Source organism: Ursus arctos, unplaced genomic scaffold (assembly GCF_023065955.2).
Source record: "Ursus arctos isolate Adak ecotype North America unplaced genomic scaffold, UrsArc2.0 scaffold_34, whole genome shotgun sequence".
In the NCBI taxonomy this organism is placed as follows: domain Eukaryota; kingdom Metazoa; phylum Chordata; class Mammalia; order Carnivora; family Ursidae; genus Ursus; species Ursus arctos.
The window spans coordinates 12406550-12421192 of NW_026623030.1; the positions used below are offsets into that span (position 1 = coordinate 12406550).

A 14643-nucleotide genomic window follows, 5' to 3' on the forward strand; every position below is an offset into this window, starting at 1 on the left:
TGCCCAGACCTCGCTGCCAGGATACTAGTCAGGTGGCCATGCCCTGAGCAGAAAAGCAGAACACCATGTGGTTTCCCGGAATTACTGGACCCTGGTAGAGTGATGGGAAGCCTTTGGATTTGGGGGGAGGGGGTAGCGGACTGGTCCTCAGTGCTAACTCTTCCAGGCATCCTGTTAGGCACTTTTATCTTTTGATTCTCTCAAAGCCTGATGGCATTGTGTATCCCAATTTTATGGAAGAGGCAACCACTTTCAACAGAATTAACTTGTGGAGTCTCTCTGGTCACCTTTCCTGTCTTTCTGAGTTTGTTTCCTCCTTCGGGAGGCTGCACCTTCCTCTGCTCACACCTCCCCCAAGGGCAAGTCTCAGGTTTGCTTTTCTCTCCCAGCAGAGAGAGTCCAGAAAGGGCCCCCACAGTTTTCCTGGCACATTGAAGGGATGGTAAAAATTCTTTTCTGAAGAGCCAGTGGAAATTGATCTTGAGTTTAGGAGTAGGTTTTGCCATGTGGAATCAAGATGCCAAGCGTTTGAAGTAGCCACTAGTTTAGACCAGGGCCTCATTAATCCCTCTCACTCTTAATCCTGGAAAGGCAGTTTGGGGGAGGGGTTGTTCCCTTAGGAGCAAGGAATGCCATGCCCCTTTTAATCTCTGGGGACAGGACACAACTCAGAGCTAGAGCAGATAATGAACTCTCAACCTGGACCTTTTGAGGGTCATGCCACCAGTGCCGCCCAGGCCTGCCTGTTCCTTGTCTTGCTGTGTCTCAGTGCCTCTGGGGAACTGACTACCTTCTCTCTGCCCAGTCCTTGTTTGCCCAGCTGGAGTCAGGGGGGTACTGATTTACCTTAGCCCCTCCCACCTCCCCCAAATGAGAGGCCACATTCCTGGAGCCACTTCTGAAGAGATAGCCAGCATGCAGGGCTTTGTGCCCCACAGGAAGGACCACCCAGACCTTCTGCTCTCCCAGGTACCAGTCTAATCAATCACCATTGTCACTGGTCAGAAAGCTGCTCCCACCATCAGTCCCCTCCCTTATTTCAGGGCATCCTCAAGGGCTCCTCTGACCAGGTGCCAGTCCTCTCCCTGGGCCTCAGTTTCCTCCACTGCAGAGCATAGGGGTTGGACTTTCTGGGCTCCTGAACACAACCATTACCAGATTCTGTGAAACAAATTAAGTCCTTGACCCCAAGTGTCTGGGGGAGTACAGAGTCCACAGGAGTTCTAGGGCTGTGGTTGCAGGAAAGTGACGCAACCGAATTCCATGGGGACATGATCAGGCGTGACAATGCACAAGGGAGGGATGAGGGGGCAGGGAATGGAGAATGTAATTTTTGTACCTGTACACCTCTGCTTGACAGACTGCCCTCAGCAGAGTGCACGGTCTTCTCCGCCAATGCCGCTAGTGAAAGGGGGGAGATACAATTATAGCTATGCTCCCAAGTAAGAAAACACTTCAAATTGAAATTTACAGAAGAGGTAAATTAGGGAGTGACTTTTGTCTAACATCTTTAAAAGATTTTTTTAAATAGAATTTCCCTTAATGTCCAACATTGACTTAATGGGTTTGATTCACACATTGTCTCTTGAAGAAAAAAGTGCATCTTTGTATTCTAAAGCAACCCATGTTTAAAGGGAAAAGTTATTCTTAACTCTGGCCAGCTTAGCAGTAACATTGGCAGCTACCCTAGGTCCTCTAGGACTCTATCTGAAAAGTGAAGGACTCAGATCAGATGAGTGATTCCTATAACTCCGAAACTCATGTGGCTCCTCAGAGATACACAAGCTCTTTTCCATTTTTTCCTAATCATGAAGGCTTTACCTTAACTTCAGTATGACTGCACACATTACTTGAATCTACAGGCTTCCTGGCTTTTGGTTGAACTGAGTCAACACACTCTGGTAACATGTATTTCTTGCTGTTGAGAGGCTTATTATGTGTTTGGTTAATTTTTTTAAAACAGGATAACAACATAGCCCGTAATAATTACAGCTCCATCGACAGCCTGTTTCAATCTACAGGGTCTGCAGAAAGAGGAGTAATAAAGGGATTCTCAGTGGTAGGAGACTGGGTTCTGATGGGACAGTGTCTCTAGGCCACTGTTATATCTGTACTTCTGTGCCTGGGGGAGAGTTGGCATCCCTGGTCACAGTACCGTCAGGCTGTGGCAGAGAGACCTGCCCATTTTCCCTTTTTAGCCCAGTCAGAGCTCAGAGGCAAGGGGCTGGAAGCAGCTTCTCCCCAGCTGTCTGCTCATTCAGGAGGCTAAGGATGAGCAGCCAACGAGGCCTTTACCAGGACATGGGAGGGTTTTTTCTTTAACCTTTGTAAATCCACTGTAATAGTGACTACTGCAACCACGTAAGGTTGAAAACTTAACCTGTAACATTTGGTCTGAAGAATGTGCATGTGAGTGAGGGCTGGACCGATGTCTTGTCTCACTTGGTTTCTCCCAGCACAGCACCTTGCCTGTTTGGTCTTGCGCATCCTAGGTGCACAGTAACTACTATTTCCCAATTGATAGGAATTGATAATAATCAGTTGGTTTCTAATTGATTCGATAAGTAATTCATTTTAGGACCTTCTCTACTCATAGAAGTCTGTTTGGTTCTGGGCCAAGATACAGACCCATATTTCTTAGGCATGGAGGGAAGGGAGTCTACCTGCTTTTGCCCTTGGTGTTCTCAAATTAAAGATGGAAGGGAAGGAAATGAACATTCACTAGGCATCTCATGTGAGCCTGGGATCATTCTAGGCATTTGTATATAATTTTCATAAACTCTTAAGGTTTTATCATCACCAACACACAAATGAGGAAACTAAGGCCCATAGTCCTGAAGTAACTGTCTTGAGGTGACACAGATAGTAAATGGCAAAGAAGGAATGTGGACCCAGGTCTTGAGACAATTATTTGTAAAAATCTCAACCTGATTATCTTTTTTTTTTTTTTTTTTTTAAACTCTGTGTTGCCTGCTGACTCAAAAGTCCTGAGTTTGGGGTCCCTGGCTGGATTGGTCAGTGGAACATGTGACTCTTGATCTTGAAGTTGTGGGTTCAAGCCCCACATTGAATGGAAAGATTATTTTAAAATAAAATCATTAGGGACACCTGGGTGGCTCAGTGGGTTAAGTGTCAGACTTTTTTCGTCTCATGTCGCAATCTCAAGGTCCTGGGATTTGAGGCCCGAGTCAGGCTCCATGCTCAGCGGGGAATCTGCTTCAGATTCTCTCCTTCTCCCTCTGTTCCGTCCCCCTACCCCACAACCCGCTCACATACTTGCTCTCTATCCCTCTGTTTAAATAAGTAAATAAAATCTTTTTTAAAAAATAAAAATCTTTTTTAAAAAAAGGAAGGAAAGAAAGAGAAAGAAAGGAAGGAAGGAAGAAAGACAAAAGAAAGAAAGTCCTTAGTTTGGATCTGAGCTGCCCACTGAAGTGACCACCAAGTTTCATTTCACTTTGCAGCTACCAGGCACTCTATAGTGCTTTTGGAGAGGAATTTTGGAGGTTGTCCTCCGTGCATGTGGACTTCTCTGTGATCTCTCCTGGCTGGAGGCTTTCAGCTCTATTCACTCCGGTTGCTTGGGAGAGGGTGGTGACTGATGCCTCAGACCTCGGTTTATGGCTCTACCACCCGCTCCACTGCTTCTAAGGTGGATACCCTTGGGCAGCCTACAGCTAGTGCAGATTTTAACTTTCACTTGAAACTTTAAAAAATTGAAAGCTGGAAAAAAGCCTTGGCTTTGGGAAAAACATATTGTGGCCATGGCCTCCCGAGAATCTGAGGGGGGATTTTGGGGGGTAGAAGCTTAAATTTCCAGAATGTGTTTTGGATTCTTAAAAAGGCAGAGACTGCTGGGGAACACAACGCTGTGGACTAAAGGAAGGAGAATCATTGTGCCATTTAACATTCGGTACTTGGATTTAAGGAGAAACCTTATTATGTGTTAACACTCAAAGGGACTTGAGCTCTCAGGGCTCCAACCTCCTTACTTTCACAGATGCAAATCCTGAGGCCCAGCTTAGTGAATGTGCTGCATTACTCAGGTGATGCGGTCTAGTGGAAATGGCTTCATAGCCAGGTACACACAGATTAAAACTCCAGCTCCATCGTGTATGTGTTGGGCAACTTTGCAGAAGTGACTTGACTCTGCTTTTCAGTCTCTGGTCTGTAGAACAGGGATAATCCTGTCACCTTGCAGGATGCGATCAAGATTAGAGATCATGGAAGTAAGGCACCTCATACAGTGCCCAGAATATGGTTGGCATTCAAGTAACAGATAACAGTAACTCTCCTTAATATCTAAACTAGGACTCTAAGTCTACCACTCCAGTGACGTGAGAACCAGTTGTGTTCTGTGAAAAACAGCTTAGGGACCCACAGCCAGCCCTCCTATCAGCTGTTCACCTTCCTGTTCTTTAGACATGTGCAGCAGCCGACTTCGACTGTGTAGCTGGCCGTACCCTTCAAAGGCATTCCTTCACACAGATGTGTGCATTGGTGATGTCGTTCTCCAGGCAGGTGTTCTTCCCAGAAGCCTGGTGTGGCTCTCTCCTGCGTGTCTGCACTCGTTTCTCTCCCCACTCTCCTGGGCCTGGCCAGGGCTACTTGCAACAAACAAAAGCAGAATATTGGCAGTAGAAAGGAGGACGTGTTCTGGTACTCCTGTGCCCTGCAGCACACATACCATTGAGAGGGTGTAACAGGGCCCGGGCCTGCAGTTAGGTGCAAATACATGTGCACCACCTTTTCTCCACTGCAGACAGCAAAAGGGCAGGACCTGGTGACCGTGAGCCACAGAACGCTTGTGCTCCCATCTGGACTGCTGGTTCGTGCCACTCCCACCATTTTCAGTTTGGACATACCTACGAAGGGCTTACTCTGCTGGGCCCTTTGTTAGGTGCTGAATCTACCAACAGTAAATGGGACACTGCTCCTGTCCTCAAGGAGCTCACAATCGAGTGAAGGAGAAAGACATACCTAGGAGCTTCAAGTCAGAAGCTGGGTGTCAAGAATGAAGCCCCTGCTTCTAGTGCTAGCCCTTTGTTAGGCTCCTCACAGTCATTCAGAACTGGATTTAATGCCCTCACTGCTACCCTGAAAGTAGGTGGTGATGTCGCCATTTCACAAATGAGAAATAAAGCAGCCAGCCCAAGATCAGTTAGGTGGTAAGTGGTGATTCTGAGATTTGAACCTTGGATCATTTAGTAAAAGACCTAAATATGCACAGAATTAAGGGGATATGGAGTATAGTTTTAATTACCTCATTTTATAGATGGGAAAACTGTATGCAGAGAGAGAAAGCACCTTGTCCAAGGGCATGTAGCTCCCAAGAACTTGAACCAGGCCTCTTTCTTTCCAATTCAGAGCTTATCTAGCATGCCTTTTACATCGAAAGAAATTTGAACTGCATGCCCAGAACAGGGTCTTCCTGGCCACCTCCTATAATTCATGGTTCTAATTACACCATTCTAGGTACTTCATATCCATACTCTTCATGCCGTACCCAGCTCTCAAGTCCCTGAAGTTCAGCATCCAAAGAAGAGGAGGAAATGCTATAGGATGGGAATGACCAATGGCAGAAGCCATCAGTGTTGGACACCCAGGGGGAACTGGACACTCCATAAAGAGAGATTCTCAGGGTCTTGCTTCTCTAGACCTCCCTAGCTTAGTTGCTTTCCACAGCTGCTTCAGCTCCTTCCTGTCTCCCTCCTCTACCTCTTGCAGTGCCCAGAAGTAGTAGTGACCTCTCATGTTTCATTGTTAATTAAGTTTTGTTTAGACTTTCTCTTCCCCGACTCATATAAGCTCTTGGAAAGTGGAGTAGGGAAATGTGTATGTCTATCTTTTATATCTGCAGTGCCTAGCAGGCTAGGCTACTATAATAATACACTTGCTTTGTTCTTCACAATTTGCAAAAGGCTTTCCTCATATTTTAGCTCACTTAATCTTCACAGTGCTCTTTGTAGTAAGATGCTATTACTCACATTTTGTGAAGGAGGAAAAGCAACTGAGAGAAGTTGTCCAAAGCTACCCAGCTAGTGGAGAAAGTGGTGAATAATGTGAGCAGCTAGCATTATCATCATCTTTAAGAGCAGTTAACACTTACTGAGTTCCTACTGTACTTAGCCTTTTATATAAACATCTGTATAGTTTGATACTTGTTATTTCGTTTTCACAGTAGTCCATTTTACAGATGAGGAAACTGGGTCAAAGAAGTAAGGTAACTTCCGCCAGATGACATGAGTTGGCAGAGTCAGGATTCACACTAAGAAGCCACTCCATCCTGCCTCTCAGAAACAAGGATGTGGCCAGGGTGGGTGGTACAAAGTCTTGACAACAAGAATAGAGTCTTCACTGGAAAGAAAGATGGCATGGGCTCAGCAGGCCCGGAAGCCCTTAGCTCTGGGTGCCGGGAAGCTCAGAAATGAGTTTATCTTGTGTAGACTTGGCCTGAGAACGCACCCAACCTGACTGAAGGGTGGAGCCTTACAACCAGGTTAACTTGGAGGAGAAAGGAGCTGTGGGTCTAACATGTGTATCTCACACGGTGCTAATGGAATTTTGTCGTCCTCCCCCATTATTTTATTTTGAAAATTTTCAAATATATAGAAGAGTTGAAAGAATAGTTCAAAGAATATCCATGTATCCTTCACCTAGATTTGTTAACTTTAAGCCAGTTTCTCTTTAAGTATGTACACACACACGATGTATTTTATTTTTGCTGAACTATGAAAAAGTAGGTTGTAGATATCTTGACTTTCACCCTTATTCTAATACATTTCTTCTAAAAAGTCTTCTATATTACCAAAGTATCATTATTGCACCTAAGAAAATGGATAGTAATTTCACAGTGTTATCTAATGTATAGCCCAAATTCAAATTGCCTCAGTTGTTCAAAAATGTCACTCATGGCTGTTTTGTTTTTCAATCTAGAATCGAATCCTAGGTTTAGGTGTTGCATTTGGTTGCTGTGTCTCTAGGCTTTTTTAATCCCTATACCTTTTTCCCTCATGACATTAACTTTTCAGAAGAGCCAAGACCAGTAGTCTTACAGAATGACCCACATTCTGGATTTGCCTGATTGTTTCTTAATGTTTAACATAGTTTTTTCACAAGAATGTTAAGTCAGCAATGGTGTTGGTGATGGGTAGGTTTTTGAAGAACAGAGGTGATTGAGCTGCTTTGGTTCATCAAGATACCTGTCTGGACCAAAGGTTCTTAACTGGAGCCATGACTAGGTTTCAGTCCTTGACACACACACACACACTATACCTAAATAATATGCACATTTTCCTTGTATGTGCCTTTTTCTGACAGAGGCTTCTTGACCCTTATTAGATTATCTAAGGGCTTCAAGACCCATAAAGTTTAAAAGACACTGGTTGGCTAGGTGAGGCAGGCAATACAGAACTGGTTTCTGGGATCATCTTCACTCTGAATCGACTTCCTTTGTGGGGATAGCAGTAAACTGTAACTTTCCCCCATCCTGGCTTTGGATCAAAAAGAGGTCTGTCCATTTTGTTGTTAAACCTGGGAGCCAGAGACAGCCTGTGTAGCCTGGTTCCAAGGATCCAGAAGAATTTCTTGCCTCCTGCCTTTCAGGTGTTCAGAATGCCAGGATTCCCTCACCAACTGGTACTATGAGAAGGATGGGAAGCTTTACTGCCACAAGGACTACTGGGGGAAGTTTGGGGAGTTCTGCCATGGGTGTTCTCTGCTGATGACAGGGCCTGTCATGGTGAGTGAGTCCCTTTTGGTCATCAGAGTCCACTGACGACACCTTTGGTTCCTCATGGCCTTTCACCTTCTAGTCTTCCATCAGCCAAGGCCTCCCCTTTTATTTCTTCAATCATTTAACAGATGTTTTTTGAGTACCAGTTAAGTGCAGGTAAGATCCTTCCCTTAAAAACATAACAGTCCAATGTTGGGAGTGGGTGGGTGGGTGGGCAGGGAGGAGACACGAGACATGGGATGAAGGCCTCAAAGGAGAGCATTACAGGTTGAGGAGGATGTGTGCAGAGAATCAGAAAAGGAGGCCCTGGAAGGGGCTGCTAGAGAGAGGTTCCACCTTCCCTACCTGCTCCAGAAAAGGGCTTTAAGCCTAGTCACAGATTGCCCACCATGTGCTGGAGGAACTGTGCCTTTCTAGTGGGGATGGTGACTTCTGGCGGCTTGCTCTCATGGCTGAGACCAAAACAGTTTTTTGTAATCTCAGAAATGACAGGGAGGCACCAATCTGACTCGTCCTCCAGAAGCTCTAGGGCACGGAGTACAAAGGTGGCTTGTGACTGGGACCTGTAGATCCTTGATTGGAGGTCACTCACCTACCCCTACCCTCCAGCAGTGACAGCTCACTTCCTCTGTCTGTCATCTGTCTGCCCTTCTCCCTGTCTGCTCACAGGTGGCCGGGGAGTTCAAGTACCACCCAGAGTGCTTTGCCTGTATGAGCTGTAAGGTGATCATTGAGGATGGAGATGCATACGCCCTGGTGCAGCACGCCACCCTCTACTGGTAAGTTGGTGTCCATCCTCCCCCTACAAGAGTGGCCGAGAGAGAGAAACAGATGTAAGTGTGAGTTGGGCAGAAACAGTACAAGGGTATCAGCACTGGATTCCTATCATCGCAATGCCCATAACCACCTCTGATCTATAAGCAAGACAATTAACATCTCTCTGCCATCTGTCCTCACCTACTTCGAAGATAATGACACTCTGCCCTGCAGTCCTCCCAGAGGGAGAGAATGGCTGGGAAGGTGCTTGCAGAGAAGGATCCCAGAAAATTAAAGGCAAAAGCCCCTTAAAGCTGACTCAGTCCAGTTGCCTCAGTTGACAAAGAAGTCAGGCTGAAGCCCAAAGAGGGGAAGGGGGCTTGGTTCTCACTGAGTCAAAACCAGAGCGAAGAGAACCCAGGCCATCACACCCGCACTCCTAGCCTACCCCAGGGACTCTGGGCTCCTCATTCTGAGCAGCCGACTGGAATCATGGCAAGGATGGTAGTAGTGGGAATGTGGGTACTATTGCTTGAAGCCACATAGTGCCATGGTTGCTGGGGGCTTCCAGGTGGGGCTTCAGGATCTTAGCCCCCTTTATGTTCATCTTCCCAGTGGGAAGTGCCATAATGAGGTGGTGCTGGCACCCATGTTTGAGAGGCTCTCCACGGAGTCTGTTCAGGACCAGCTGCCCTACTCCGTCACACACATCTCCATGCCAGCCACCACTGAGGGCAGACGGGGCTTCTCGGTGTCCGTGGAAAGTGCCTGTTCCAACTACGCCACCACTGTGCAAGTAAAAGAGTGAGTATTTTGAGAACCCCTAGAGCAGTTGTTGTTACACAGAGTCCATAGATGGGCCTCAAGGGGTGCAGACTCCCTTCACCCACATCTCATGTCTTTCTCCTGGAGCTCACTATGCTGTAACCCCACCTGGGCCTTGGCACGTGCTCTTCCCTCTGCCTAGGTTGCTTCCCACCAGACACTTAATGCCAGAACTGCTCACCTTTCACGTGTCAAGTTTCAGATTATGTTTATTCTTTGAAATTATCTGGCTTGGTTATGTGTATTTATCATCTTTCCTCCTGATGAGTTCCTTCCGGAACTTAGTCTTGTTCAGTACTGCATGCCCGGGGCCGAGAACGGTGCCTGGCATATGGTACGTGTTCATTGATTATTGTTTTGTTGGTTGAGTAAATGAATGCAGGAAGAGAAAGAAGTTAAGACTTCATCCTAGGTCCAGGCCAGAGACCAGATGGGCAAAGAGTCTGTGTTTGTCTAATACCATTAATGAGGCACCTGTGGCTGCCAACCCCGTAAAATAGTGACTGTGCGCTTACTGTGTGCTGAGCACAAGGTGCTTGCAGGATAGGTGAGAGCTATGAGGGTTGGGGAAGTCAGCAGGAGGTGAGATCTGCACCAAAATCTCATTAGATGAAGAGGGGACGGCATTGTGTTCACTGCAGAGGTGGGAGTCTGTGGTCGTGTCTGAGGTAGATTGGGTGGTTAGGAGTAGCCAGAAAGGGGGCTATTAAGTCATGTAGGGATTATGAAGACTCAGCAGGTCTTTTGAGGGATAAGCAACAAGGTGATGCAACCAGGTTATCGTTCTAGAAGGATTGCTGGCGTAGGCATTGGATGGGAGAGGAGCAAGCCTGGTAGTGTAGAGACCATTTAGGAGACTGTTGAAAGATCAGGGGAGAGGTGTTGGTAACTATGATGATGAAGTGAAGGCAGGATTTTCAAAGACAGTGGAGTTTGGGGGGCAGTGAGAGAACTCCAGATAGGGAAGATGCCATCCACGTCTCTGGCTTAGGCCACTGGGTGAGTGGGGGTGCCCTTCACTGAGACAGGGCACCCTGTAGAGGACGTTGTTTCCCCTATGAGTGGTCTGGGTCTCAGGGGCCCCGTAGGAGCCTGGGGCGTGATGAGCCTTCCTGCACAAGCGAAATTGGTCAGGTACATTTTTAGGATGTCTTCGTCCTGCCTCAACTCTTGTCTGGCCCAGGGTCAACCGGATGCACATCAGTCCCAACAACCGCAACGCCATCCACCCCGGGGATCGGATCCTGGAGATCAATGGAACCCCCGTCCGCACACTCCGAGTGGAAGAGGTACGATGTGTGTCCAGTCGTGTGGAGGTGGGACATGGAACAGACCCTCTGGGACATCAGGCTATGGCCTTTGCCTTTCTCCACCCCCAGTCTATCTCTTTGTCTTGCCACTGAGCCTGTGACCTCTGGTGACCTCCTGCGTCAGCCTGGCATATTCCCAGGACAGCAGAGATGGCCTGACAGATGGGATATCTGACAGGATGCCAGGGAGAGGGCACTGTGGGGCTGCTGGCAGCTGGAGGCCACCATTAGCCAAGTCGAACACTGGCCATACTGTGCTTGGATTATCTGGGCTGACTGTGGGTGGCCTGGGTTCAGACAGCCTGTGGGAGCCAGCCTTACACTACTCTTGTCTACAGGTAGAAGATGCGATTAACCAGACAAGCCAGACACTCCAGCTCTTGATTGAACATGATCCTGTCTCCCAGCGCCTGGACCAGCTGCGGCTGGATGCACGACTTTCTCCCCACATGCAGAATGCCGGACACTCCCATACCCTCAGCACCCTGGACACCAAGGAGAATCTGGAAGGGACCCTAAGGAGACGCTCCCTGAGGTGCTTCCTCCTATCCTGATTCCCTGCTGACCCGTGCCTATCCCTCAGATGAGGTTGAGCTGGCTTTGGGAGGCCAGCAGAGTTAGGAAGGGAACCCGCCGGCCAGGGACGGGCCATAAGGATTGTGCTGACCCAGCTTCCCCCATAGGAATCACAGTTCATAGCCAGGGCCTGTGCGTGATCTGACCCAGCTGTCTGCCAGGTTTCCTTAGAAACCAGAGAATCAGCCCCTGTCCACTGAACTCCTGAGCTGGACAGGAGGCAGCAATGCTGGCCCCTAAAGGACCAGCAAAGGGAAGCACGGGGCTCAGAGGCTGGAGTGGGGGCACAGAAAAGATTAATAAGTATAGATAAGAACACTGAAAGCTATAAAGCAAGAGATAAATGCAAGCTGTTTGAGATTTGAAGGACCAACAGTCAAAACCTCAGAGTTATCCAGGTCCAACAGGAGGGAGCACTCGCCCTGGATACAGGTGCCAAGTAAGGAGACTGAGAGAACAGGAGTCTGGAACAGTGGCTCTCTAGACAGAACACCCATACCATGCCTTTGAAACTGAGCTCCCTCCCTTCACAAATCACATCATCTCTCTGAGCTTCTGTTTCTTGCATCTATGAGGTGGGGTTATAAGACAAAGGAGGCTGTCTCACCAATTATGTAAGGATTCAGTGTGGAAAGGGCTGCAAAGTAGCACAGAGCCAGCAAAGGGTCAGCGCTAAGTGAGGTGTTAGTATCACCAGGAGTCGGTTCTCTGTCCGCCCTCCTGATCAAGCAGACTGAATCTCTCAGGGCCCTTGCCTGGCATCTGTTGGAAACAGGGCCTTCCCCACAGGGTGCTGGGCATGAACTTCTGGCTGCCGTCTTGGCCTCGGCACAAGTGAGCTGGTAGAGGTAGGGCACCTGAGCACAGAGAAGGCCTGAGAATGTTGGGGGGTGGCCAGAGAGCTGCTTAGATACCTAGAGGGCCATCATGCAGGAGAGAAGGCAGCTCACCTTGTGTGCTTCTGTGGGCACGGTTGGTGGGAGGCAAAGCAAAAGAGCAAGGGCTAAGAAGCCTGTGGGCGGTCCTTTCTGAGTAGCCCAAGTGAAGTAGGATGTGCCGGAGAGTTTTCGGGGTTGCAGTTCACCTGCAGTGCTATGGACTCCAGCCTTCTTGTCCCTTTTTCAGGAAGTCAGTAACAGTTATCAACCATTACTATTACTGGCTGCTTTTAAAAAATGTAAATACACTGGCTTTACTGCTGTAAAAATCATACATGCTTATTACTTTAAAATTCGGGAAATGTAAACAGGTAGAAAGATGAGCAAAATAGCCAGAATCCCATTTGGTCATTTTTGGGATGGTGGTAGGCTACCATTCTAACCCATTTAGCCCTTGACTCAAGCAGATGGGAAGTGGTGGATTACCATCTTACAGTGTTGTCATATATCGAGCACTGTAAGCTAGTAGAGTCTAGTCAGTCATTCCAGGTGAGTGCTCAAGGTTCCTGCTTTGATACTTAAATAAACTACCGATGTTTGCAGCCCCAAAAGGGCACATCTGTCTGACGTAAGAGGTCCCTCCCCTCATCATAGCACCTGAACTACAGATGTTGGGATGGGAGGGTAGTAGGGTGGCCTTGAGGTTTCTGTCTCCAGGGTTTTACCGGCAGGTCTCTGAGGACTACCCTAGCCCTGCCCTCATCTTTCCTCATCTTCAGGCGCAGTAACAGCATCTCCAAGTCCCCTGGGCCCAGCTCCCCAAAGGAGCCCCTGCTCTTTAGCCGTGACATCAGCCGCTCAGAATCCCTCCGCTGTTCCAGCAGCAACTCACAGCAGATCTTCCGGCCATGTGACCTGATCCACGGGGAGGTCCTGGGGAAGGGCTTCTTTGGGCAGGCCATCAAGGTGAGCGCAGGCAGCAGCTGCTCTGCTCCTCTGCCCCCAACCCCTCTCTCATCTTCTTTTGTGGAGTTCTCAACACATGATCTCACTCCACACCCTGCAGGACACCAGGCCCCCTTCCTGGCTGCAGGTGATGGTGTGAGGGCTACACTCCTGCCCTCCCAAGCCACCTAAGGGCAGCGTTGCTGTCGCAGTGAGCTTGGTGGACCTGGAGACCCAGGTTGGGATGAGCTGTGCCCATGGCCCTGCCACCTCCAGTCAGCGGGTGTTCTTAGGTGCCCTGAGGCCTCAGTGCTGGAGATATTGCAGGGAGCACACTGGGGAATGGCTCCTGCCTCCCTGATGAACAGTCTTGGGGACTAACCTCTCTCTCTTTCTCTCCTCCTCCTCCTCTGCTGAGAGCTGGGAGGGGGGGTCAGGTAAGCCGTGTGTCTCAGCTTTCAGGGCATTGGGGCTAGAGAGCTCACCCTGACCCACCCAGCTCCCTGGTGCATGTCTGTGGCACTGACCCTCCTGTCCCAAGACTTCTCTTCACCCAAGGGACTCACTCCTGTGTCAGATGACCAGAGCCCCTGCTTGGCTTGGCCGTGTCCCCTCCTGCCTCCTACACTTCCCTTTTCTGCATTCTCACCTCCCCTCTGTGCATGCCCGGCTCTCCAAGGAAGAGGGTATGCTCCTCTCTGAGGCCCCTCTTGCCTCATGCTGTGTCTTCTACACATGAACTCTGTCAGTCTGATCTGGCTCAGTGTGTCTTCCAGGGGATGGGAAAGCCAGTTGCGTTATTTTCACACAGTTCCCCAGAACTCTGCACCAGTAATAGTTGCCCTCCTTTGTGACTAGGTAACACACAAAGCCACTGGTAAAGTGATGGTCATGAAGGAGTTAATTCGGTGTGATGAGGAAACACAGAAGACTTTTCTGACTGAGGTAAGAAGATGGGGTGGTAGGAGTTAGGAGTTTGGTGTCACTGTTGAAAGAGGGAATATCTTACTAAATAACAGTTTCAGGAGGAAACTTATTTTAGAATTGCTTTCTTAAAAACTGAGCGGAAAAGAGCTCTAGAGGAATGCATAATTATCCGTTCAATGAACATTTACTGAAGACAGCATGATCTGGGTGCAAGGGATACAGTAACAAATGGGATGTGGTTCAGAGGAGCTTACTGGTGGGGTGATGGACATGAAAGCAGACCAGTTTAGGACAACTAGGCGTTACACTCACCACCGGAACACCCTGCTAAGGAAGCCTGGAGTGGGGCCTCCCACAGAACTGCCACCCCTGAAGCATTTACACAGCTTTTACCACCCCTCCCAAGTTGTTCCATTCCTTCGGTTGGTACTCCTGCGGTCTGGGTATTGCCCTCCCGACCTTTGTTTCACTCTTAGACCCTCCCATTCCAGTTCCCCCTAGTAAAATTCCTAGAAAGGCAGGATCCCAAAGGGTGAGGCCTGTGAGGCATCCCTATCCATGTGGAGGTGTTCTACCCCATCACCTAAGACTGGAGGTAGGAGATGCAGATAACCCTTGTCAGACTAACTCCGTGAAGGGAGGGGGGGAGGAAGACGTCTTGGGAAGTAACCGTCTACCCTCCTTGGCCTCT

At 48.5% G+C, this 14643-nt stretch overlaps 1 protein-coding gene across 5 annotated transcripts in view; it reads left to right on the plus strand.

The window, feature by feature from the left end:
- LIMK2 (LIM domain kinase 2) overlaps window positions 1–14643 on the plus strand; it is a 55261-nt gene that overhangs the window by 31792 nt on the left and 8826 nt on the right. For all 5 annotated transcript variants that reach the window (XM_026484857.4, XM_057305706.1, XM_044379022.3 and 2 more), the window contains 7 exons: window positions 7606–7741; window positions 8405–8514; window positions 9107–9295; window positions 10500–10605; window positions 10965–11161; window positions 12860–13046; window positions 13884–13970. In XM_026484857.4, coding sequence (XP_026340642.1) covers window positions 7606–7741; window positions 8405–8514; window positions 9107–9295; window positions 10500–10605; window positions 10965–11161; window positions 12860–13046; window positions 13884–13970 — 1012 coding nt within the window. The remainder of the gene's footprint in view (window positions 1–7605; window positions 7742–8404; window positions 8515–9106; window positions 9296–10499; window positions 10606–10964; window positions 11162–12859; window positions 13047–13883; window positions 13971–14643) is intronic.